Source organism: Oncorhynchus kisutch, unplaced genomic scaffold, assembly GCF_002021735.2.
Source record: "Oncorhynchus kisutch isolate 150728-3 unplaced genomic scaffold, Okis_V2 scaffold751, whole genome shotgun sequence".
NCBI lineage: Eukaryota > Metazoa > Chordata > Actinopteri > Salmoniformes > Salmonidae > Oncorhynchus > Oncorhynchus kisutch.
In genome coordinates this window covers 37,530-62,500 of record NW_022262696.1, presented here as the reverse complement: position 1 = coordinate 62,500, position 24,971 = coordinate 37,530, and the positions used below count along the sequence as shown (strand labels likewise).

The 24,971-nt window shown below is 47.5% G+C and overlaps 1 protein-coding gene across 2 annotated transcripts in view; it reads right to left on the bottom strand.

Moving 5' to 3' along the window:
* Positions 1–23,231, bottom strand: part of LOC116361848 (cullin-associated NEDD8-dissociated protein 1) — a 67,240-nt gene extending 44,009 nt beyond the window's left edge. The window contains exons 1-5 of one of the 2 annotated variants that reach the window (XM_031816148.1): positions 22,891–23,231; positions 15,237–15,380; positions 5,703–5,857; positions 3,590–3,713; positions 670–926 (exon numbers count right to left, since the gene is read on the bottom strand). In XM_031816148.1, coding sequence (XP_031672008.1) covers positions 670–926; positions 3,590–3,713; positions 5,703–5,857; positions 15,237–15,380; positions 22,891–22,958 — 748 coding nt within the window. In that variant the 5' untranslated portion in view covers positions 22,959–23,231. The remainder of the gene's footprint in view (positions 1–669; positions 927–3,589; positions 3,714–5,702; positions 5,858–15,236; positions 15,381–22,890) is intronic. The other variant, XM_031816147.1, reaches the window with a different exon arrangement.
* Positions 23,232–24,971: the final 1,740 nt, after the last annotated feature.

The following is a 24,971-nucleotide window of genomic DNA, read 5'->3' as shown; positions in this document are numbered from 1 at the left end:
TGTAACTCACCGATCCTGTGTGTCTCTGTGTAACTCACCTATCCTGTGTGTCTCTGTGTAACTCACCTATCCTGTGTGTCTCTGTGTAACTCACCTATCCTGTGTGTCTCTGTGTCTCTGTGTAACTCACCGATCCTGTGTGTCTGTGTGACTCTGTAACTCACCGATCCTGTGTGTCTGTGTGACTCTGTGTAACTCACCGATCCTGTGTGTCTGTGTGTCTCTGTGTAACTCACCGATCCTGTGTGTCTGTGTGTAACTCACCGATCCTGTGTGTCTCTGTGTAACTCACCGATCCTGTGTGTCTGTGTGTAACTCACCGATCCTGTGTCCGGCCTGTGTGTCTCTGTGTAACTCACCGATCCTGTGTGTCTGTGTGTCTCTGTGTAACTCACCGATCCTGTGTGTCTGCGTGTCTCTGTGTAACTCGCCGATCCTGTGTGTCTGCGTGTCTCTGTGTAACTCGCCGATCCTGTGTGTCTGCGTGTCTCTGTGTAACTCACCGATCCTGTGTGTCTGTGTGTCTCTGTGTAACTCACCGATCCTGTGTGTCTGTGTGTCTCTGTGTAACTCACCGATCCTGTGTCCGGCCTGTGTGTCTGCGTGTCTCTGTGTAACTCACCGATCCTGTGTCCGGCCTGTGTGTCTGTGTGTCTCTGTGTAACTCACCGATCCTGTGTCCAGCCTGTCTGCTGATGGCTGCGATACATTGGATGTAGGTACGGGTGGTGGACATGGAGTCGTTACGAGACAACTCTGACAGCAGATGTTCAATCAGGTCCACGAACACCAGGTTCCCACAGGACATGACCAGGTGACCCAGAGCGATGATGGTCCTCTTCCTCACCGCCAGGCGGGGGCTGGTCAGCTGAGGAAGCAGGCAGGACAGGATGGAGGGGTGAAAGTTCACCAGGAGACCACCCTGTCTGTTAGAGGAGAGGGAGAGGTTAGCAGTGTTATGTAGTGTCCTCAGGCGGTATGATAGACTACGTAGGGTCTGGTCAGCTGAGGAAGCAGGCAGGACAGGATGGAGGGGTGAAAGTTCACCAGGAGACTAGAGGTTGGCACCAGGAGTGAAAATTAATTCCTGTCCCGTCTTGTCAAATATTTTCCCGTACCGTCCTGGTCCAGAAACAGTTGCATAACCCCAGAACATTCCTGGACCGTCCCAAACTCATTTTTACAGGCAGAAATCAGAAATGCATTTAGATATCCAATTGACTAATAAAGGAATCCAATGAGAAAGGACCATCTATAGTCTATAATGGGTCCAGGCCAGCAGTCAGACAGTGGAGAACACACACCCCAACCTGGGTCCAGGCCAGCAGTCAGACAGTGGAGAACACACACACCCCAACCTGGGTCCAGACCAGCAGTCAGACAGTGGAGAACACACACACCCCAACCTGGGTCCAGACCAGCGGTCAGACAGTGGAGAACACACACCCCAACCTGGGTCCAGACCAGCAGTCAGACAGTGGAGAACACACACACCAACCTGGGTCCAGGCCAGCAGTCAGACAGTGGAGAACACACACACCCCAACCTGGGTCCAGACCAGCAGTCAGACAGTGGAGAACACACACCCCAACCTGGGTCCAGGCCAGCAGTCAGACAGTGGAGAACACACACACCCCAACCTGGGTCCAGACCAGCGGTCAGACAGTGGAGAACACACACCCCAACCTGGGTCCAGACCAGCGGTCAGACAGTGGAGAACACACACCCCAACCTGGGTCCAGACCAGCGGTCAGACAGTGGAGAACACACACACACCTGGGTTCAGGCCAGCAGTCAGACAGTGGAGAACACACACACACCTGGGTTCAGGCCAGCAGTCAGACAGTGGAGAACACACACACACCTGGGTTCAGACCAGCAGTCAGACAGTGGAGAACACACACCCCAACCTGGGTCCAGACCAGCAGTCAGACAGTGGAGAACACACACCCCAACCTGGGTTCAGGCCAGAACACACACACACCAACATGGGTCCAGGCCAGCAGTCAGACAGTGGAGAAAACACACACACCAACCTGGGTTCAGACCAGAACACACACACACCTGGGTTCAGACCAGAGGTCAGACAGTGGAGAACACACACACACCAACCTGGGTTCAGACCTGAACACACACACACCTGGGTTCAGACCAGAGGTCAGACAGTGGAGAACACACACACACCAACATGGGTCCAGGCCAGCAGTCAGACAGTGGAGAACACACACCCCAACCTGGGTCCAGACCAGCGGTCAGACAGTGGAGAACACACACCCCCCAACCTGGGTCCAGACCAGCGGTCAGACAGTGGAGAACACACACACCAACCTGGTTTCAGGCCAGCAGTCAGACAGTGAGAACACACACACACACACCAACCTGGGTTCAGACCAGCAGTCAGAAAGTGGAGAACACACACACACACACACACACACCAACCAACCTGGGTTCAGACCAGCAGTCAGACAGTGGAGAACACACACACACCAACCTGGGTTCAGACCAGCAGTCAGACAGTGGAGAACACACACACACACCAACCTGGGTTCAGGCCAGCAGTCAGACAGTGGAGAACACACACACACACCAACCTGGGTTCAGGCCAGCGGTCAGACAGTGGAGAACACACACACACACACCAACCTGGGTTCAGACCAGCAGTCAGACAGTGGAGAACACACACACCAACCTGGGTTCAGGCCAGTGGTCAGACAGTGGAGAACACACACACACACCAACCTGGGTTCAGACCAGCGGTCAGACAGTGGAGAACACACACCCCAACCTGGGTTCAGACCAGCGGTCAGACAGTGGAGAACACACACACCAACCTGGGTTCAGGCCAGCGGTCAGACAGTGGAGAACACACATACACACACACACACACACACACACACACACACACACACCAACCTGGGTTCAGACCAGCGGTCAGACAGTGGAAAACACACACACCAACAGTCAGACAGTGGAGAACACACACACCAACAGTCAGACAGTGGAGAACACACACACCAACAGTCAGACAGTGGAGAACACACACACCAACCTGGGTTCAGGTCAGAGGTCAGACAGTGGAGAACACACACACCAACAGTCAGACAGTGGAAAACACACACAAACCTGGGTTCAGGCCAACAGTCAGACAGTGGAGAAAACACACACAACAACCTGGGTTCACGCCAACAGTCAGACAGTGGAGAACACACACACAACAACCTGGGTTCACGCCAACAGTCAGACAGTGGAGAACACACACACAACAACCTGGGTTCACGCCAACAGTCAGACAGTGGAGAACACACACCAACAGGTCAGAGGTCAGACAGTGGAGAACACACACATCAACAGTCAGACAGTGGAAAACACACACAAACCTGGGTTCAGGCCAACAGTCAGACAGTGGAGAAAACACACACAACAACCTGGGTTCACGCCAACAGTCAGACAGTGGAGAACACACACACAACAACCTGGGTTCACGCCAACAGTCAGACAGTGGAGAACACACACCAACAGGTCAGAGGTCAGACAGTGGAGAACACACACCAACAGGTCAGAGGTCAGACAGTGGAGAACACACACCAACCTGCAGAGCATGTCAGCCATGATGTCCAGAGCCTCCAGCTGAACTGACACATCCTCCTGCTTGGCGATGGCACTGGTCAGACGGCCTGTGATCTTTTTACACACACTGGCAGCCAGGGCCGAGCCTGGGGGGGGAGGGGAGAGACGGAGGGGTGGAGGTGAGGAGAGAGGGAGAGAGAGGGGGGGTGGAGAGGAGAGAGAGAAACAGGGGGAGGGGGTTGGAGAGGAGGGGAGAGACGGAGAGGTGGAGGAGGGGAGAGACGGAGGGGTGGAGGTGAGGAGAGAGGGAGAGAGGGGGGGAGGAGAGGAGAGGTGGAGGAGGGGAGAGACGGAGGGGTGGAGGTGAGGAGAGAGGGAGAGAGAGGGGGGGTGGAGGTGAGGAGAGAGGGAGAGAGGGGGGGGGAGAGGAGAGGTGGAGGAGGGGAGAGACAGAGGGGTGGAGGTGAGGAGAGAGGGAGAGAGGGGGGGAGGAGAGGAGAGGTGGAGGAGGGGAGAGACAGAGGGGTGGAGGTGAGGAGAGAGGGAGAGAGGGGGGGAGGAGAGGAGAGGTGGAGGAGGGGAGAGACGGAGGGGTGGAGGTGGGGAGAGACGGAGGGGTGGAGGTGAGGAGAGAGGGAGAGAGAGGGGGGGTGGAGAGGAGAGGTGGAGGAGGGGAGAGACAGAGGGGTGGAGGTGAGGAGAGAGGGAGAGAGAGGGGGGGTGGAGAGGAGAGAGAGAAACAGGGGGAGGGGGTTGGATAGGAGAGGAGGAAGACAGAGAGAGACAGAAAGAGGCTGAGTGAGCTAAATGAGTCATACTGCTGTCAGCCAAGATGGCTGATGCCCAAAGGTGATGGGGAAGCAAGGCTGTTAACAGATGCTCTCTTCTCCATGTCTCCCTCCACATGACTGGGAAAGGCCCTGAACACAGCTGGAGATTAACCAGGATGTAAGGAGGACATCTAGCAAGAGGGGATAGTCCGTCAGTTCATTACCTACAACACCATCACTAGAGGGGATAGTCCGTCAGTTCATTACCTACAACACCATCACTAGAGGGGATAGTCCGTCAGTTCATTACCTACAACACCATCACTAGAGGGGATAGTCCATCAGTTCATTACCTACAACACCATCACTAGAGGGGATAGTCCATCAGTTCATTACCTACAACACCATCACTAGAGGGGATAGTCCATCAGATCATTACCTACAACACCATCACTAGAGGGGATAGTCCGTCAGTTCATTACCTACAACACCATCACTAGAGGGGATAGTCCGTCAGTTCATTACCTACAACACCATCACTAGAGGGGATAGTCCTTCAGTTCATTACCTACAACACCATCACTAGAGGGGATAGTCCATCAGTTCATTACCTATAACACCATCACTAGAGGGGATAGTCCATCAGTTCATTACCTACAACACCATCACTAGAGGGGATAGTCCATCAGATCATTACCTACAACACCATCACTAGAGGGGATAGTCCATCAGATCATTACCTACAACACCATCACTAGAGGGGATAGTCCGTCAGTTCATTACCTACAACACCATCACTAGAGGGGATAGTCCATCAGTTCATTACCTACAACACCATCACTAGAGGGGATAGTCCATCAGTTCATTACCTACAACACCATCACTAGAGGGGATAGTCCATCAGATCATTACCTACAACACCATCACTAGAGGGGATAGTCCGTCAGTTCATTACCTACAACACCATCACTAGAGGGGATAGTCCATCAGATCATTACCTACAACACCATCACTAGAGGGGATAGTGCATCAGATCATTACCTATAACACCATCACTAGAGGGGATAGTCCATCAGTTCATTACCTATAACACCATCACTAGAGGGGATAGTCCATCAGATCATTACCTATAACACCATCACTAGAGGTGATAGTCCATCAGATCATTACCTATAACACCATCACTAGAGGGGATAGTACATTAGTTCAGGGATGAGGCCCTCTGGTCCACGTAATCTTAATCATCACGAACTTTAGAAAAAAGAGAAGGGAAAACTGATCCAAGATCAGCTTTGTGAAGGCCCGTGTCTAGTGGAAAAGTGAATGGGGTACAGGTCAGAGGTCAGGGGTCAGGGTGGTACTTACCGCTGGACGCAGGGGGCAGTTCTCCTATGACCGTCTTCAGTCCGATGCTGGAGATGTCTCGGAGCTGCTCCTTGTCTGCCAGCATGTTGGTACACAGTGTGTCCACTATAGTCTCCACCTGGTACTCCTTCACCTTACTGACCAACGGGCCCAGGCTGGAACACAATGTATATATCAATATAAACTACCTGGTACTCCTTCACCTTACTGACCAACGGACCCAGGCTGGAACACAATATATATATCAGTATAAACTACCTGGTACTCCTTCACCTTACTGACCAACGGGCCCAGGCTGGAACACAATATATATATCAATATAAACTACCTGGTACTCCTTCACCTTACTGACCAACGGGCCCAGGCTGGAACACAATGTATATATCAATATAAACTACCTGGTACTCCTTCACCTTACTGACCAACGGGCCCAGGCTGGAACACAATGTATATATCAATATAAACTACCTGGTACTCCTTCACCTTACTGACCAACGGGCCCAGGCTGGAACACAATGTATATATCAATATAAACTACCTGGTACTCCTTCACCTTACTGACCAACGGGCCCAGGCTGGAACACAATGTATATATCAATATAAACTACCTGGTACTCCTTCACCTTACTGACCAACGGGCCCAGGCTGGAACACAATGTATATATCAATATAAACTACCTGGTACTCCTTCACCTTACTGACCAACGGGCCCAGGCTGGAACACAATGTATATATCAATATAAACTACCTGGTACTCCTTCACCTTACTGACCAACGGGCCCAGGCTGGAACACAATATATATATATCAGTATAAACTACCTGGTACTCCTTCACCTTACTGACCAACGGGCCCAGGCTGGAACACAATATATATATCAATATAAACTACCTGGTACTCCTTCACCTTACTGACCAACGGGCCCAGGCTGGAACACAATGTATATATCAATATAAACTACCTGGTACTCCTTCACCTTACTGACCAACGGGCCCAGGCTGGAACACAATATATATATCAATATAAACTACCTGGTACTCCTTCACCTTACTGACCAACGGGCCCAGGCTGGAACACAATGTATATATCAATATAAACTACCTGGTACTCCTTCACCTTACTGACCAACGGGCCCAGGCTGGAACACAATCTATAGATCAATATAAACTACCTGGTACTCCTTCACCTTACTGACCAACGGGCCCAGGCTGGAACACAATATATATATCAATATAAACTACCTGGTACTCCTTCACCTTACTGACCAACGGGCCCAGGCTGGAACACAATATATATATCAATATAAACTACCTGGTACTCCTTCACCTTACTGACCAACGGGCCCAGGCTGGAACACAATCTATAGATCAATATAAACTACCTGGTACTCCTTCACCTTACTGACCAACGGGCCCAGGCTGGAACACAATCTAACTGGTTCTCTCGTTTCAACAGAAGCTAGTCCAGAGTTAATCTAATGTCATGATAAGACCACGTTGTGACCCCACTGTGAGCCATGTGAAGTGGGTCCCTTGTTTAAACAGGGCTGTTGTTTGATCAAAAAAACACTGAGTAACAGACTACCATGTTACCAGTCAGGCCGAGAGCGGCTCAACCAGACAGTTTTAGGGCCTCTTGTCAGCAGCAGAGAGAGGAAGAGACCTGTTTATTAAACACACTGAGTAACAGACTACCATGTTACCAGTCAGGCCGAGAGCGGCTCAACCAGACAGTTTTAGGGCCTCTTGTCAGCAGCAGAGAGAGGAAGAGACCTGTTCATTAAAACAGTACATCCGTTGAGCCTACTTGTTCTGGCCATCCAGGTCAGAGTCGCCTGAACCGTCATCTCTGTAACGACAGATCTTTGCGGGGTGTTTTTTTAAACACCTGTAAGTGCCATTTACTGCAATCTAGAGCAACAACAAAAATAAAAGGCCTTAAAATGATTATATCTTTTGTTTTCTTACATAGTGGTGCAGCCAGAACACAAAGAGACACAAAGCCTTTCTGACAGTCTGTGGTTCACGACACACAACCGAGTAGATTACTACTTCACAACGGCAGCGATACGAAAGCAGGAAAACTTGCAGTGTGACTGTAGCCTATATTAAACACTGGAGATGTGCGAGAAATACAGCCTAGAGAGAGAGATTCATTTGAATTCATCTTCTCATTGATCACATAATCCCTTAAAAGCCTAATTCTAAATGGTTTGTTGAGCGTGAGAGCCGAGACGATCACACTGCCGTTGGCTCATAAGCACCGAGACATGTCCCCCTAGCTGGGGCAAGGAAGATCAAAATCAATGCTGCTCTGACGTCAAATATCCACAGACAAAAATGTCAAATATGGAATAAGACAAATAAAACTGAAGCAAACAGAGTTATTCAATAACACTGTCCAATACTCAGTGTTGTGAAACGATATGAATGAGAGAGAGAGAAACGGAGGCAGAGAGAAAGAGGCAGAGTGACTGACGGAAGCAGAGAGAAAGAGACAGAAAGACACAGCGACAGAGAGAAAGAGACAGAAAGACACAGCGGCAGAAAGACACAGCGGCAGAAAGACACAGCGGCAGAAAGACAGAAAGACACAGCGGCAGAAAGACACAGCGGCAGAAAGACACAGCGGCAGAGACAGGCAGAAAGACACAGCGGCAGAAAGACACAGCGGCAGAGACAGGCAGAAAGACACAGCGGCAGAAAGACACAGCGGCAGAAAGACACAGCGGCAGAAAGACACAGCGGCAGAAGAAAGAAAGACACAGCGGCAGAAGACACAGCGGCAGAAAGACACAGCGGCAGAAAGACACAGCGGGCAGAAAGACACAGCGGCAAGAAAGACACAGCGGCAGAAAAGACACAGCGGCAGAAAGACAGCGGCAGAAGACCAGCGGCAAAAGAACACAGCGGCCAAGAAAGACACAGCGGGCAGAGACAGGCAGAAAGACAGCGGCAGAGACAGGCAGAAAGACACAGCGGCAGAGACAGGCAGAAAGACACAGCGGCAGAAAGACACAGCGGCAGAGACAGGCAGAAAGACACAGCGGCAGAAAGACACAGCGGCAGAGACAGGCAGAAAGACACAGCGGCAAAGACAGACAGTGACAGAAAGACACAGCGGCAAAGACAGACAGTGACAGAAAGACACAGCGGCAAAGACAGACAGTGACAGAAAGACACAGCGGCAAAGACAGACAGTGACAGAAAGACACAGCGGCAGAGACAGACAGTGACAGAAAGACACAGCGGCAGAGACAGACAGCGACAGAAAGACACAGCGACAGAGACAAAGAGACAGAAAGACACAGCGGCAGAAAGACACAGCGGCAGAAAGACACAGCGGCAGAAAGACAGAAAGACACAGCGGCAGAGACAGGCAGAAAGACACAGCGGCAGAAAGACACAGCGGCAGAGACAGGCAGAAAGACACAGCGGCAGAAAGACACAGCGGCAGAGACAGGCAGAAAGACAGCGGCAGAAAGACACAGCGGCAAAGACAGACAGCGACAGAAAGACACAGCGGCAGAAAGACACAGCGGCAGAAAGACACAGCGGCAGAGACAGGCAGAAAGACAGCGGCAGAGACAGGCAGAAAGACACAGCGGCAGAAAGACACAGCGGCAGAAAGACACAGCAGCAGAAAGACACAGCGGCAGAGACAGACAGTGACAGAAAGACACAGCGGCAGAGACAGACAGTGACAGAAAGACACAGCGGCAGAGACAGACAGTGACAGAAAGACACAGCGGCAGAGACAGACAGTGACAGAAAGACACAGCGGCAGAGACAGACAGTGACAGAAAGACACAGTGGCAGACAGATGGTTCGGGACTAGACAGTCTCCCACAGGGCCCAAGCCAGTCAGTCAGGTGATTCAGCCCCTCTCTCAGTCTCAGTGTTTGACAGCCATGTTTTGAACCTCTCTATAATGGTGCTTTTAAGTTCAATCAGAGACAACAGGGTTTTCATTGTAGAAAAACATGAAAAGCTACAAAAAAAAACTGTTGCGGCCAAAAGTGTCCAGGAGAAAAAAACAATCCCATTGCGAAATAATAAAATAACGACCGATGTGCTTATTGGTCTATTAGGTTCATTTGCATAGTTTTGTGGAATTAAAATTGGCCTGTGTGTATTTTGATTGGTCACCTTATGTATCCAACACAACCTACAGAGTGGGGTTTCCCCTGCAGCTCCTCAGCGTGTTACGCCAGGAGTAAAACATGTGCTTCTATACGCCCACTCATTTTAAATGCTATTCGTTTTGTGTTCAAAACAGTTTTGGTGCTCGATTAAGAAGAGCTACTATTTTTATTTCTCAAGTGGTAATTGAAGAATGTCTCCCATTCAAGTGCAGGAATAAAAGCTGTCAGCGCGTCTCCCACCATTTTACAATGGGAGCTTTTGGCTGTATGCATTTTGAAAACATATTTTATGGTTTGAAACCAGAATATTTAATGTCATATTATGAGGCATGTTTTTATTTTCTTCAGAGTAACCTAAAGGATAAATCCAACCATGGAAATGTAACAGTATAACTTTAGACCGTCCCCTTGCCCCGACCCGGGCGCGAACCAGTGACCCTCTGCACACATCAACAACAGTCACCCACGAAGCATCGTTATCCATCGCTCCACAAAAGCCGCGGCCCCTGCAGAGCAAAGGGGAACCACTACTTCAAGGTCTCAGAGCAAGTGACGTCACTGATTGAAACGCTATTTAGCGCCAACACCGCTATCTAGCTAGCCGTTTCACATCCGTTACCTCAGCACCACCGCTAACTAGCTAGCCGTTTCACATCCGTTACACCAGCACCACCGCTATCTAGCTAGCTATTTCACATCCGTTACAGAAAGGTGGAGGCAATTATTTTACACTGAACAAAAATATAAACTCAACATGTAACAAGTGTTGGTCCCATGTTTCATGAGCTGAAATTAAAGATCCCATAAATTCAGTTTAAAAAAAAAAAGCTTTGTAATGTAAACAAAATAGTTTACATCTGTTAGTGAGCATTTCTCCTTTGCCAAGACAATCCAGCCACCTGACAGGTGTGGCATATCAAGAAGCTGATTAAAAAGCAAGATCATTACACAGGTGCACCTTGTACTGGGGACAACAAAAGGCCATTAAAATGTGCAATTTTTCACCACACAATGCCACAGATGTCTCTAGTTGAGGGAATAGTTCTATTGGACCCACCACTATGTCATCGCTCTCCTGTTCTATTGGATCCACCACTATGTCATCTCTCTCCTGTTCTATTGGATCCACCATTATGTCATCTCTCTCCTGTTCTATTGGATCCCCCACTATGTCATCTCTCTCCTGTTCTATTGGACCCACCACTATGTCATCTCTCTCCTGTTCTATTGGACCCACCACTATGTCATCTCTCTCCTGTTCTATTGGACCCCCCACTATGTCATCTCTCTCCTGTTCTATTGGATCCACCACTATGTCATCTCTCTCCTGTTCTATTGGATCCACCATTATGTCATCTCTCTCCTGTTCTATTGGATCCCCCACTATGTCATCGCTCTCCTGTTCTATTGGACCCACCACTATGTCATCTCTCTCCTGTTCTATTGGATCCCCCACTATGTCATCGCTCTCCTGTTCTATTGGACCCACCACTATGTCATCTCTCTCCTGTTCTATTGGATCCACCATTATGTCATCTCTCTCCTGTTCTATTGGACCCACCACTATGTCATCTCTCTCCTGTTCTATTGGACCCACCACTATGTCATCTCTCTCCTGTTCTATTGGACCCACCACTATGTCATCTCTCTCCTGTTCTATTGGACCCACCACTATGTCATCTCTCTCCTGTTCTATTGGACCCACCACTATGTCATCTCTCTCCTGTTCTATTGGACCCACCACTATGTCATCTCTCTCCTGTTCTATTGGACCCACCACTATGTCATCTCTCTCCTGTTCTATTGGACCCACCACTATGTCATCTCTCTCCCGTTCTATTGGACCCACCACTATGTCATCTCTCTCCCGTTCTATTGGATCCACCACTATGTCATCTCTCTCCCGTTCTATTGGACCCACCACTATGTCATCTCTCTCCTGTTCTATTGGACCCACCACTATGTCATCTCTCTCCCGTTCTATTGGACCCACCACTATGTCATCTCTCTCCCGTTCTATTGGACCCACCACTATGTCATCTCTCTCCCGTTCTATTGGACCCACCACTATGTCATCTCTCTCCTGTTCTATTGGACCCACCACTATGTCATCTCTCTCCCGTTCTATTGGACCCACCACTATGTCATCTCTCTCCTGTTCTATTGGATCCACCACTATGTCATCTCTCTCCCGTTCTATTGGACCCACCACTATGTCATCTCTCTCCCGTTCTATTGGATCCACCACTATGTCATCTCTCTCCTGTTCTATTGGACCCACCACTATGTCATCTCTCTCCTGTTCTATTGGACCCACCACTATGTCATCTCTCTCCCGTTCTATTGGACCCACCGCTATGTCATCTCTCTCCTGTTCTATTGGACCCACCACTATGTCATCTCTCTCCTGTTCTATTGGTTTTCCTATTGGATCCACCACTATGTCGTCTCTCTCCCGTTCTATTGGATCCACCACTATGTCATCTCCTGTTCTATTGGACCCACCACTATGTCATCTCCTGTTCTATTGGACCCACCACTATGTCATCTCTCTCCTCTTCTATTGGACCCACCACTATGTCATCTCTCTCCTGTTCTATTGGATCCCCCACTATGTCATCTCTCTCCTGTTCTATTGGTTTTCCTATTGGATCCACCACTATGTCATCTCTCTCCTGTTCTATTGGACCCACCACTATGTCATCTCTCTCCCGTTCTATTGGATCCACCACTATGTCATCTCTCTCCTGTTCTATTGGATCCACCATTATGTCATCTCTCTCCTGTTCTATTGGATCCCCCACTATGTCATCTCTCTCCTGTTCTATTGGACCCACCACTATGTCATCTCTCTCCTGTTCTATTGGACCCACCACTATGTCATCTCTCTCCTGTTCTATTGGACCCCCCACTATGTCATCTCTCTCCTGTTCTATTGGATCCACCACTATGTCATCTCTCTCCTGTTCTATTGGATCCACCATTATGTCATCTCTCTCCTGTTCTATTGGATCCCCCACTATGTCATCGCTCTCCTGTTCTATTGGACCCACCACTATGTCATCTCTCTCCTGTTCCATTGGATCCCCCACTATGTCATCGCTCTCCTGTTCTATTGGACCCACCACTATGTCATCTCTCTCCTGTTCTATTGGATCCACCATTATGTCATCTCTCTCCTGTTCTATTGGACCCACCACTATGTCATCTCTCTCCTGTTCTATTGGATCCACCATTATGTCATCTCTCTCCTGTTCTATTGGACCCACCACTATGTCATCTCTCTCCTGTTCTATTGGACCCACCACTATGTCATCTCTCTCCTGTTCTATTGGACCCACCACTATGTCATCTCTCTCCTGTTCTATTGGACCCACCACTATGTCATCTCTCTCCTGTTCTATTGGACCCACCACTATGTCATCTCTCTCCTGTTCTATTGGACCCACCACTATGTCATCTCTCTCCTGTTCTATTGGATCCACCACTATGTCATCTCTCTCCCGTTCTATTGGACCCACCACTATGTCATCTCTCTCCCGTTCTATTGGATCCACCACTATGTCATCTCTCTCCTGTTCTATTGGACCCACCACTATGTCATCTCTCTCCTGTTCTATTGGACCCACCACTATGTCATCTCTCTCCCGTTCTATTGGACCCACCACTATGTCATCTCTCTCCCGTTCTATTGGACCCACCACTATGTCATCTCTCTCCTGTTCTATTGGACCCACCACTATGTCATCTCTCTCCTGTTCTATTGGACCCACCACTATGTCATCTCTCTCCCGTTCTATTGGACCCACCACTATGTCATCTCTCTCCTGTTCTATTGGACCCACCACTATGACATCTCTCTCCTGTTCTATTGGACCCACCACTATGTCATCTCTCTCCCGTTCTATTGGATCCACCACTATGTCATCTCTCTCCCGTTCTATTGGACCCACCACTATGTCGTCTCTCTCCCGTTCTATTGGATCCACCACTATGTCATCTCCTGTTCTATTGGACCCACCACTATGTCATCTCCTGTTCTATTGGACCCACCACTATGTCATCTCTCTCCTCTTCTATTGGACCCACCACTATGTCATCTCTCTCCTGTTCTATTGGATCCCCCACTATGTCATCTCTCTCCTGTTCTATTGGTTTTCCTATTGGATCCACCACTATGTCATCTCTCTCCTGTTCTATTGGACCCACCACTATGTCATCTCTCTCCCGCTCTATTGGATCCACCACTATGTCATCTCTCTCCTGTTCTATTGGATCCACCACTATGTCATCTCTCTCCTGTTCTATTGGATCCACCACTATGTCATCTCTCTCCCGTTCTATTGGATCCCCCACTATGTCATCTCTCTCCCGTTCTATTGGATCCCCCACTATGTCATCTCTCTCCCGTTCTATTGGATCCACCACTATGTCATCTCTCTCCCGTTCTATTGGACCCACCACTATGTCATCTCTCTCCTGTTCTATTGGATCAACCACTATGTCATCTCTCTCCTGTTCTATTGGATCCCCCACTATGTCATCTCTCTCCTGTTCTATTGGATCCCCCACTATGTCATCTCTTGTTCTATTGGATCCCCCACTATGTCATCTCTCTCTTGTTCTATTGGATCCACCATTATGTCATCTCTCTCCTGTTCTATTGGACCCACCACTATGTCATCTCTCTCCTGTTCTATTGGACCCACCACTATGTCATCTCTCTCCTGTTCTATTGGATCCCGCACTGTCATCTCTCTCCTGTTCTATTGGATCCCCCACTATGTCATCTCTCTCCTGTTCTATTGGACCCACCACTATGTCATCTCTCTCCTGTTCTATTGGACCCACCACTATGTCATCTCTCTCCTGTTCTATTGGACCCACCACTATGCAATCTCTCTCCTGTTCTATTGGACCCACCACTATGTCATCTCTCCCCTGTTCTATTGGATCCCCCACTATGTCATCTCTCATATTAACAACCCATGATAGTTGTTGCATCATTAGATCTCCCCTTTCTCTAAGTTTCTAACAGAGATGTACATGTCTGTCACATATGGAACAGCTATCAGTGTGAGCTGTTTAGAATGGTGTTCCCGCCCCCGAATTGCATTTTGACAAATATTTAAAAATGACGTTTAATTGGACTGCTTTATTACACGAGATGCATGTTAATTAAGATGAATTACCATCATCTAAAAGGTGATTTCTGTCATTCTGAGCACCGTGGGTGGACTGGGTGGATGCCCTAATGGGTTATACACCTCAAAGCATATGGGTCAGGTAAATATCTGAAATAATAGCTTGTAAATTAAAATCTTCCCGGGCCACGTTGTCCAGTGCCACATTTTCCTAATGGAAACCCTCACACACACAGAGATCTCTCACCATTTGACGGCGAGATTCTGGACCTCTCCGTTTTTGTCTTCCAGGAGCTTGAGGATCATCTTGACCACCTTGCGTTCACTGTCATCGTCCAGCTTGATGGAGTCTTTCTGCAGCTCCGACATCAGGTCGTTGGTGGCCATGAATCTACAGGAACACGCAGGGAGAAAGAAGACCCAGTTAGACCAACAGGGTTATGATGTTATATATATATATGACGGCCTAGGAACAGTGGGTTAACTGGCCCAGGAACAGTGGGTTAACTGGTCTAGGAACAGTGGGTTAACTGGCCTAGGAACAGTGGGTTAACTGGCCTAGGAACAGTGGGTTAACTGGCCTAGGAACAGTGGGTTAACTGGCCTAGGAACAGTGGGTTAACTGCCTAGGAACAGTGGGTTAACTGCCTAGGAACAGTGGGTTAACTGCCTAGGAACAGTGGGTTAACTGGTCTAGGAACAGTGGGTTAACTGGTCTAGGAACAGTGGGTTAACTGGTCTAGGAACAGTGGGTTAACTGGCCGAGGAACAGTGGGTTAACTGGCCTAGGAACAGTGGGTTAACTGGCCTAGGAACAGTGGGTTAACTGGCCTAGGAACAGTGGGTTAACTGGCCTAGGAACAGTGGGTTAACTGGCCTAGGAACAGTGGGTTAACTGGCCTAGGAACAGTGGGTTAACTGGCCTAGGAACAGTGGGTTAACTGGCCTAGGAACAGTGGGTTAACTGGCCTAGGAACAGTGGGTTAACTGGCCTAGGAACAGTGGGTTAACTGCCTACAGGGGCAGAATGACAGATTTGTACCTTGTCAGCTCGGGGATTTGAACTTGCAACCTTCCGGTTACTAGTCCAACACTTTAAACACTAGGCTACCCTACCCTAGTAATCCTAGTAAAAATTCCCTGTCTTAGGTCAGTTATGATCACTACTTGATTTTAGGAATGTGAAATGCCAGAATAATAGTTGAGATAAATATTTCTTTCATCTTTTATTTCTTTCATCACATTCCCAGTGGGTCAAAAGTTTACATACACTCAATTAGTATTTGTTAGCATTGCCTTAAAATTGTTTAACTTGGGTTAAAGATTTCGGGTAGCCTTCCACAAGCTTCCCACAATAAGTTGGGTGAATTTTGGCCCATTCCTCCTGACAGAGCTGGTGTAACTGAGTCAGGTTTGTAGGCCTCCTTCCTTGCTCGTACACACTTTTTCAGTTCTGCCCACACATATAGGATTGAGGTCAGGGCTTTATGATGGCCACGCCAATACCTTGACTTTGTGGTCCTTAAGCCATTTTGCCACAACTTTGGAAGTATGCTTGGGGTCAACGTCCATTTGGAAGACCCATTTGCAACCAAGCTATAACTTCCTGACTGATGTCTTGAGATGTTGCTTCAATATATCCACATAATTCTCCTTTCCTCATGATGCCATCTATTTTGTGAAGTGCACCAGTCTCTCCTGCAGCAAAACACCCCCACAACATGATGCTGCCACCCCTGTGCTTCATGGTTGGGATGGTGTTCTTCAGCTTGCAAGCTTCCCCTTTTCCTACAAACATAACGATGGTCATTATGGCCAAACAGTTCTATTTTTGTTTCATCAGACCAGAGGACATTTCTCCAAAAGTATGATCTTTGTGCAGTTCCAAACCGTAGTCTGGCTTTTTTATGGCAGTTTTGGAGCAGTGGCTTCTTCCTTGCCGAGCGGCCTTTCAGGTTATGTCGATATAGGACTCATTTTACTGTGGATAGACACTTTTGTACCCGTTTTCCTCCAGCATCTTCACAATGTCCTTTGCTGTTGCCCTGGGATTGGTTTGCAGTTTTCGCACCAAAGTACTGTCTCCTAGAGATGAACGAACGAGTCTCCTTCCTGAGCAGTATGACAGCTGCGTGGTCCCATGGTGTTTATACCTGCGTACTATCGTTTGTACAGATGAACGTGGTACCTTCAGGCGTTTGGAAATTTCTCCCAAGGATGAACCAGACTTGTGGAAGTCTACAATTTATTTTCTGAGGTCTTGGGAGATATCTTTAGATTTTCACATGATGTCAAGCAAAGACACACTGAGTTTGAAGGTAGGCCTTGAAATACATCCACAGGTACACCTCCAATTGACTCAAATGATGTCAATTAGCCTATCAGAAGCTTCTAAAGCCATGACATTTTCTGGAATTTCCCAATCTGTTTAAAGGCACAGTCAACTTAGTGTATGTAAACTTCTGACCCATTGGAATTGTGATACAGTGAATTATAAGTGAAATAACATGTCTGTTAACAATTGTTGGAAAAATTACTTGTCATGCACAAAGTAGATGTCCTAACCGACTTGCCAAAACTATAGTTTGTTAACAAGAAATTTGTGGAGTGGTTGAAAAACGTGTCCATGAATCTACAGGTACCAACAGGGAGAAAGACGACCCAGTTAGACTAACAGAGTTATGATATTATACGTTCATACGACATCCAACTAAAGAATCTTCTAGAGCAGAGCCCCCCCCCCCCCTTCCAGCATTAGGGAACACTATGTCTACGTTGTTATTTTATATAGCTTACTGCACCTGGTTTCTCCCAGGTGATCTCCCTTCCCAGTGCTAATCAGGCCCGACCCTGAACATGCATGTTCAGGGTGGTATGGCCACGAGTATATCCCCCACATTATCCCCTGAGTTACACCCCTTGGCTCATCTCTGCAACTCCTCAAAGGGCTCGGGAGAGGTGAAGTCATGCCTCCTCCAAAAACATGACCCGCCTACCTATTTATCACACCGCCTGCTTAACCCGGATGTCAGCCGCACTAACGTGTTGCAGGAAACACAGTTCCACTGGCAACCGGCTTCAGCTTGCAGGCGCAAGGCCCCGTCACAAGGAGTCGCTAGAGCACAATGAGCCAAGGAAAGACCCCCACCGGTCAAACCCTCCAAAGGTTTTTAAACACCACTGAGCTGAGAGAAGGAAACCCTACGAGGGGTTAACACTACTGAGCTGAGAGAAGGTAACCCTCGTAAGGGTTTTAACACCACTGAGCTGAGAGAAGGTAACCCTCGTAAGGGTTTTAACACCACTGAGCTGAGAGAAGGTAACCCTCTGAAGGGTTTTAACACCACTGAGCTGAGAGAAGGAAACCCTACGAGGGGTTTTAACACCACTGAGCTGAGAGAAGGAAACCCTACGAGGGGTTTTAACACCACTGAGCTGAGAGAAGGAAACCCTACGAGGGGTTTTAACACCACTGAGCTGAGAGAAGGAAACCCTACGAGGGGTTTTAACACCACTGAGCTGAGAGAAGGAAACCCTACGAGGGGTTTTAACACCACTGAGCTGAGAGAAGTTAACAAGTCAAGTGCTCTGACATTAGAAACCAAAGCAAATCAACACTAGTGCAAAGATCAAGCTAATATCTCCGAGGAGAGACTTGAAGCCTAAAGCATTGGAAGATACCAGACAGACCAGCTCTGATCTCTTAAGAGTGTGTGTGTGTGGGGGGGGGTTAGGGGGGGGGTTAACTTACCATCATATCCAATTTAATACATGGGAGTAAACATCACACACAATCAGCTTTAAGACACCATCATGTCTCCATCCTAACACATCACAGAACTCCTGGTGTGATTCAACGAAGACCTTTTCCTAAATACTATGCTTCTCAACACTAGGCTCGTTGATCATCTCTGACGTGCCCCCCCCCTCATCGGAACGCAAGCAGCTTTTTAATCAAGAGGGACAGCTAGAAGGAAGAGAGGAAAGAAAAATAATTAATAATGCATGAGGTCCATGGCCCACACTCACTGAGAGGCAGCCCCACAGCATGAGGTAATGGGCTGGAGCACCCACACTCACTGAGAGGCAGCCCCACGGCATGAGGTAATGGACTGGAGCACCCACACTCACTGAGAGGCAGCCCCACGGTATGAGGTAATGGGCTGGAGCACCCACACTCACTGAGAGACAGCCCCACAGCATGAGGTAATGGACTGGAGCACCAACACTCACTGAGAGGCAGCCCCACAGCATGAGGTAATGGACTGGAGCACCAACACTCACTGAGAGACAGCCCCACAGCATGAGGTAATGGAAGGGAGCACCCACACTCACTGAGAGACAGCCCCACAGCATGAGGTAATGGAAGGGAGCACCCACACTCACTGAGAGGCAGCCCCACAGCATGAGGTAATGGGCTGGAGCACCAACACTCACTGAGAGACAGCCCCACAGCATGAGGTAATGGAAGGGAGCACCCACACTCACTGAGAGACAGCCCCACGGCATGAGGTAATGGACTGGAGCACCCACACTCACTGAGAGACAGCCCCACGGCATGAGGTAATGGAAGGGAGCACCCACACTCACTGAGAGACAGCCCCACGGCATGAGGTAATGGAAGGGAGCACCCACACTCACTGAGAGACAGCCCCACGGCATGAGGTAATGGAAGGGAGCACCCACACTCACTGAGAGACAGCCCCACAGCATGAGGTAATGGACTGGAGCACCAACACTCACTGAGAGGCAGCCCCACGGCATGAGGTAATGGAAGGGAGCACCCACACTCACTGAGAGGCAGCCCCACGGCATGAGGTAATGGAAGGGAGCACCCACACTCCTCTCTCGCTCTAAACTGGTGCTTGGGAAAACACTTTCTACCAGGGAGTGATCTTCTATAGTGGAAATCAATCTTCACTACCACAGTACCACCACCGCACTAGATAAACATCAGTAGAACCTTATAAAATACTGTATTTTTCCCCAAATTCCATTTTCTCTGTTTAGTTGTTTTTCAGGTTTTCCTGTTAAAAATCACACGTACATTGTTTTTTTTTTATGTGATGTTCAAGTCCACAACAATGGTTAAACCACAGGTATGGGTAAAATCGAAGAAATGCTAATTTTGGGGTGTAGATACCCTTTAACTCTGTGGCACCAGCAAGAGACTTGTTTGGTTAGCGGTGCTTCTGTAGTACACGTGATTGTTAATAATTTATGCAAATCATTCATTATATATCATTTTCCCAGATAAGCTACTTTGTAGTTAACATTTAATTGAGAAGGTGTTTGTGAAAGCCTTTCCATCTACCAGAAGACTGTTGTCATTATTAGCATCATGGCTAACGGCTACACTTAGTGGTAGACAAACGTGTACACAGACAGGGGTATTCCCGAGCTGATGGAAATTACAAACCACTGATACATTTTGTTCATATTTTATGATAATCTTGTGCAAATGAACCCATTTAATGTCTGGATTCTGTCCTCGTTCTCCACCACCCTCATTTTATAGGGCCCTAAATTAGACGAGGACAACAAGACCACACCTACACAAACATGACAGAGTGGATAACATTAGACCCCCACTCAAATGTGAAAGGCCATTGATTTCCCCTGCTAATAATGATGTCATCATGCAAACGTGCAGAAGCAAGGAGCATCCTTTACTCCCTCTAAATGTGATGTAGGAACTCAAATAGGCCTACCTCTGACACAAATGGCAGATAGTCTAGTCGACTAGACTTCAACCCCATCTCCAGACTCAACCCCCATCTCCAGACTCAACCCCCATCTCCAGACTCAACCCCCATCTCCAGGACTCAACCCCCATTCTCCAGACTCAACCCCCCATCTCCAGACTTCAACCCCCATCTCCAATCAACCCCATCTCCAGACTCAACCCCCCATCTCCAGACTCAACCCCCATCTCCATGCCTCAACCCCCACTATCCAGACTCAACCCCCATCTCCAGACTCAACCCCCATCTCCAGACTCAACCCCCATCTCCAGACTCAACCCCCATCTCCAGGACTCAACCCCCATCTCCAGACTCAACCCCCATCTCCAGACTCAACCCCCATCTCCAGACTCAACCCCCATCTCCAGACTCAACCCCCATCTCCAGACTCAACCCCCATCTCCAGACTCAACCCCATCTCCAGACTCAACCCCATCCTCCAACTCCCCCATCTCCAGACTCAACCCCCATCTCCAGACTCAACCCCATCTCCAGACTCAACCCCCATCTCCAGACTCAACCCCCATCTTCTTCTCAGACTCAACCCCCATCCAGACTCAGAGGTTAGACCTAAACTCTCAACAGCTACTTCTTGACTGACTCACTTCAGAGTTTAGAATCTAGAGGTGGATTTAAAATATTACTCAACCATGATGGATAATCCAGTGCGCTGGTGTCAAGTCGTGCTTTGGCAGCTGCATAGGCAATCCCCCAAAACTACAAGGCAATAGGGGCACACAGTGGAACAGGCTCCCTGTACAATAGTCCTGTACCATTTCTCACCGTTCCACCCCAGGTACCACAGAACACAAGCCACCGTCAGTCATTGTTATGAACCTGAAATAGTCTGGGATCTGTAGAGTTATTGGCAAGACTGAGAATCTGGGAAGCAGCGTAAATTGACTAAGAGTTCCCACAAGTACATAGGAAATCTCATCCAACCAGACGGTTCACTCTAGCTCACTCTAATTGAGCCCGGGGGTGAGGTTAATGCATGGTTATGGTAAACCGTTTCAGAGATGGGCAGGACAGATATTACATATTATTATTATATGAGGCACACTCAGGGGACTGGTTACATCCCATATGTTTTATAGTTGTATCTGACATTTCAGAGCAAATTACTTTGTGTCTACCTCTCTCTCTCTCTCTCTCTCTCTACAGGTGTGAGAAACACTGGAAAACACCAGAACAAGACTACAGGAACACAGCACTGGACACCCACAGGTGCTCACATCAAAGATGATAGTGGGAAAAAACTGCAACATTTATTAGGTGGTAGATTACCACTATGTAGTTAGTTATACATGTAAGTTCCTGACAACTGTAACAGAATTGTGTAGAGCAGAATGCTGGCTTACATCATCATATTTTCTGGAAAAAACAACTGTTTCTCTAATGAGGAGTTGATATGGCTGCAGACTAATTCACGGTTTGGGTGGAAGTCAATCAAGTTGTTTATGATTGTGTGTTTGGTATGGTTAATATAAAACACCTGACAGTGAGGTAGTGGTATGCTTCAAAGCTAACTAATCAGCTAACTAAATGAACTACATTTTGACTCCCCGATCAGCCAACAACAAACATGCAGGCTGAATTATGTTATGGGTTGTACTGTAGTTAGCTAACGTTAGCTAAGCAATCATTGATATGGCATCTGTAGACTGCTGGGATATGTGCAATGCCTTTCTAGCTAACTACTTAGTTAACAACCTAGCTAACTAGTGTAGTCCACTTACTTGAGTTATCTAGCCAAATTCGATAACTTTTGCTACCTCAAAACGTTAGCTAGTTTCCTAGCTTGTTAGCGTTGACAGTAACGACTGTCAGAGCGAGTTAGCCAGCTAGCTAGCTAGCAACATGACAGTGTTAAATGTAACTAGCTAGCTATATATACTTTGCAAAACTGACAAATTAGAAATATAATGTCAACATGTTAATCTGGGTTCCTCACAAGAATGTGTTTATAGCGAGTGGCTAATATTGTTAGCTAGCTAGCTAGCGAACGTTAGCAGACTAGCCAAACGACAGAATTGATTTGAGGCCTAAACTAGCTAACTTGCAGGGTTTTCATACGGGACGATATAGCGGTTTGAGTCAAAGTTCAGAATCACAGCGTCATTTCAAATGCATAGATTGTTAGAATATTGTATTTACCTGAAATCCTTGTCGCTTGATGTCATTTTTTCCAATAGATTAGAGATATGGTACGAGGCGCTCGCCATGTTTGCAGTCTGTTGGAGTAGCCTGCTAGCAACCACCAGTCGGTATCACGGAGCGGAAATTCTTATCCACTTTATTTAGCTATTTAACTTCTCTTAAACGATTGAAATCGATTCAGTTTCCACTGTCACTTTCCTTTCGATGGAGCGAAGTGATGATCAGCGGCGGAATAGCAGAGAATTTAGTCTCATCCTGCGGAGTTTTTGGATGTGTTTGAATGGAGATCTCACTTTGCTCTGCAGAGAGGAGGAGCTGCAGAACCAGATGAGTTCGCTACTGGGGGGGGGGTCAAAGTTCAGAGTTTGTTATAGTGGGGAAGGACCAGACTAGTGAGTTTGTCTGTGTTGTCACTAGTTACCACAGCCATAAAGTAACACTTGACTATATCGTAAAAACCAACATTTTTAATATGAAAACAAAAATGAGCTTTTTTTGGTCTTCATTTAAGGTTAAGGCCATAAAGAAGACTTTGTGGCTGTGGTAACTAGTGATGACCGTTTAACGGTGGTGGTCGTCTGAGAAACCTCAATCAAAGATAGTACCAGAGAAGATGGACTAAAACTGCTTATCCAACAGAAATATTCGATCACACTTTGTAGGTGATGTCATGGCGGCGTTGGCTAGCTAAACTCATGCGGAGAAACAAGTCAATCGGGGTGGTCGTCTCCTGCCGAACTGCGCATGTGCAGTCCGTCAACTCAAAGGCACTCCTTCGATATAAAGTTGTTTTTGACGAAAATTAAAACGGGTCAGTTTGTCACTTTAATTAGGTTGGAGTAATGACATGTTCTACTACTTAAGAACGTGGCTTGAATCTACGTTGTGCTTTTAGATTTCGAGAAAATGTACAACTAATGAAGAATTTGTCACTTCTCTCATTGACTCCTCAAATCCCGGCCTGGTCTGTTTCTCAGGTCAAGTCTCGCGATGTATTTGTATTTATTAAGGCTCCTCATGACCTGCTATCTCAACCTGGGGACCAAACACATTAAGACACTTTACATATAAAACACAATATAAAACAGTACATCATATAAACACTTTTAGACCACTACATATCTACAATACAAAATAAACAATATCACCATACAACAATATTACAATGTACGTGTGTAGAATGTGTGTGTCTCTTCACAGTCCCCACGTTCCACAAGGTGTAGTTGTACCTTGTGTTTTTTGTATCTGATTCTACTGCTGATGTGGAATAGAGCTCCATGTAGACATGGCTATATGTGGTACTGTGGGCCTCCATTAGAATGTTCTGGACTTGGGGACTGTGAAGAGACCTCTGGTGGCATGTCTTGTGGGGTATGCATGGGTGTCCAAGCTGTGTGCCAGTAGTTTAAACAGACCTCTGGTGGCATGTCTTGTGGGGTATGCATGGGTGTCCAAGCTGTGTGCAGTAGGTCGAACAGACAACTCGTTATATTCAGCTAGTCAATGGTTCTTACAAAAACAAGTAGTGACAAGTCAATATCTCCCCTTTGAGCCATGTTGCAACCTCTAGGTTTAGAAACTCTGATAGTACCGTATGAAGATAGGCAGAAACTGCTTCTTCACACAGACAGCATGTAATTACATACATTTCATGATCAGTAAAAGAGCAATTGATTATATATTGTCAGATAGGGTGATGGAAGGCAGATCCTAATATTATTATAATGGTGGTATTAGTTTTTCCTAGCCACCGTGCTTCTACACCTGCATTGCTTGCTGTTTTGGGGTTTTAGGCTGGGGGGGTTTTAGGCTGGGGGGGTTTCTGTACAGCACTTTGTGATGGCTATATGGGCTATATAAATACATTTGATTTGATTTGATCCATTTGGCATGTGGTTAACAAGCTAGCTAACTAAGCAAACAACATGTGCTTCAACAGAGATTAGTCTTTTGGAAAAAGTTTAACATTAGAAAGTCCTCATCCTGGTAAAGTTGTCAGTTGGACTTGCTGTCATCCCAGTATAGATAGAAAGCAAATCAAACAACATCTGGATAATCCCTGACAGTTAGCTTGTTAA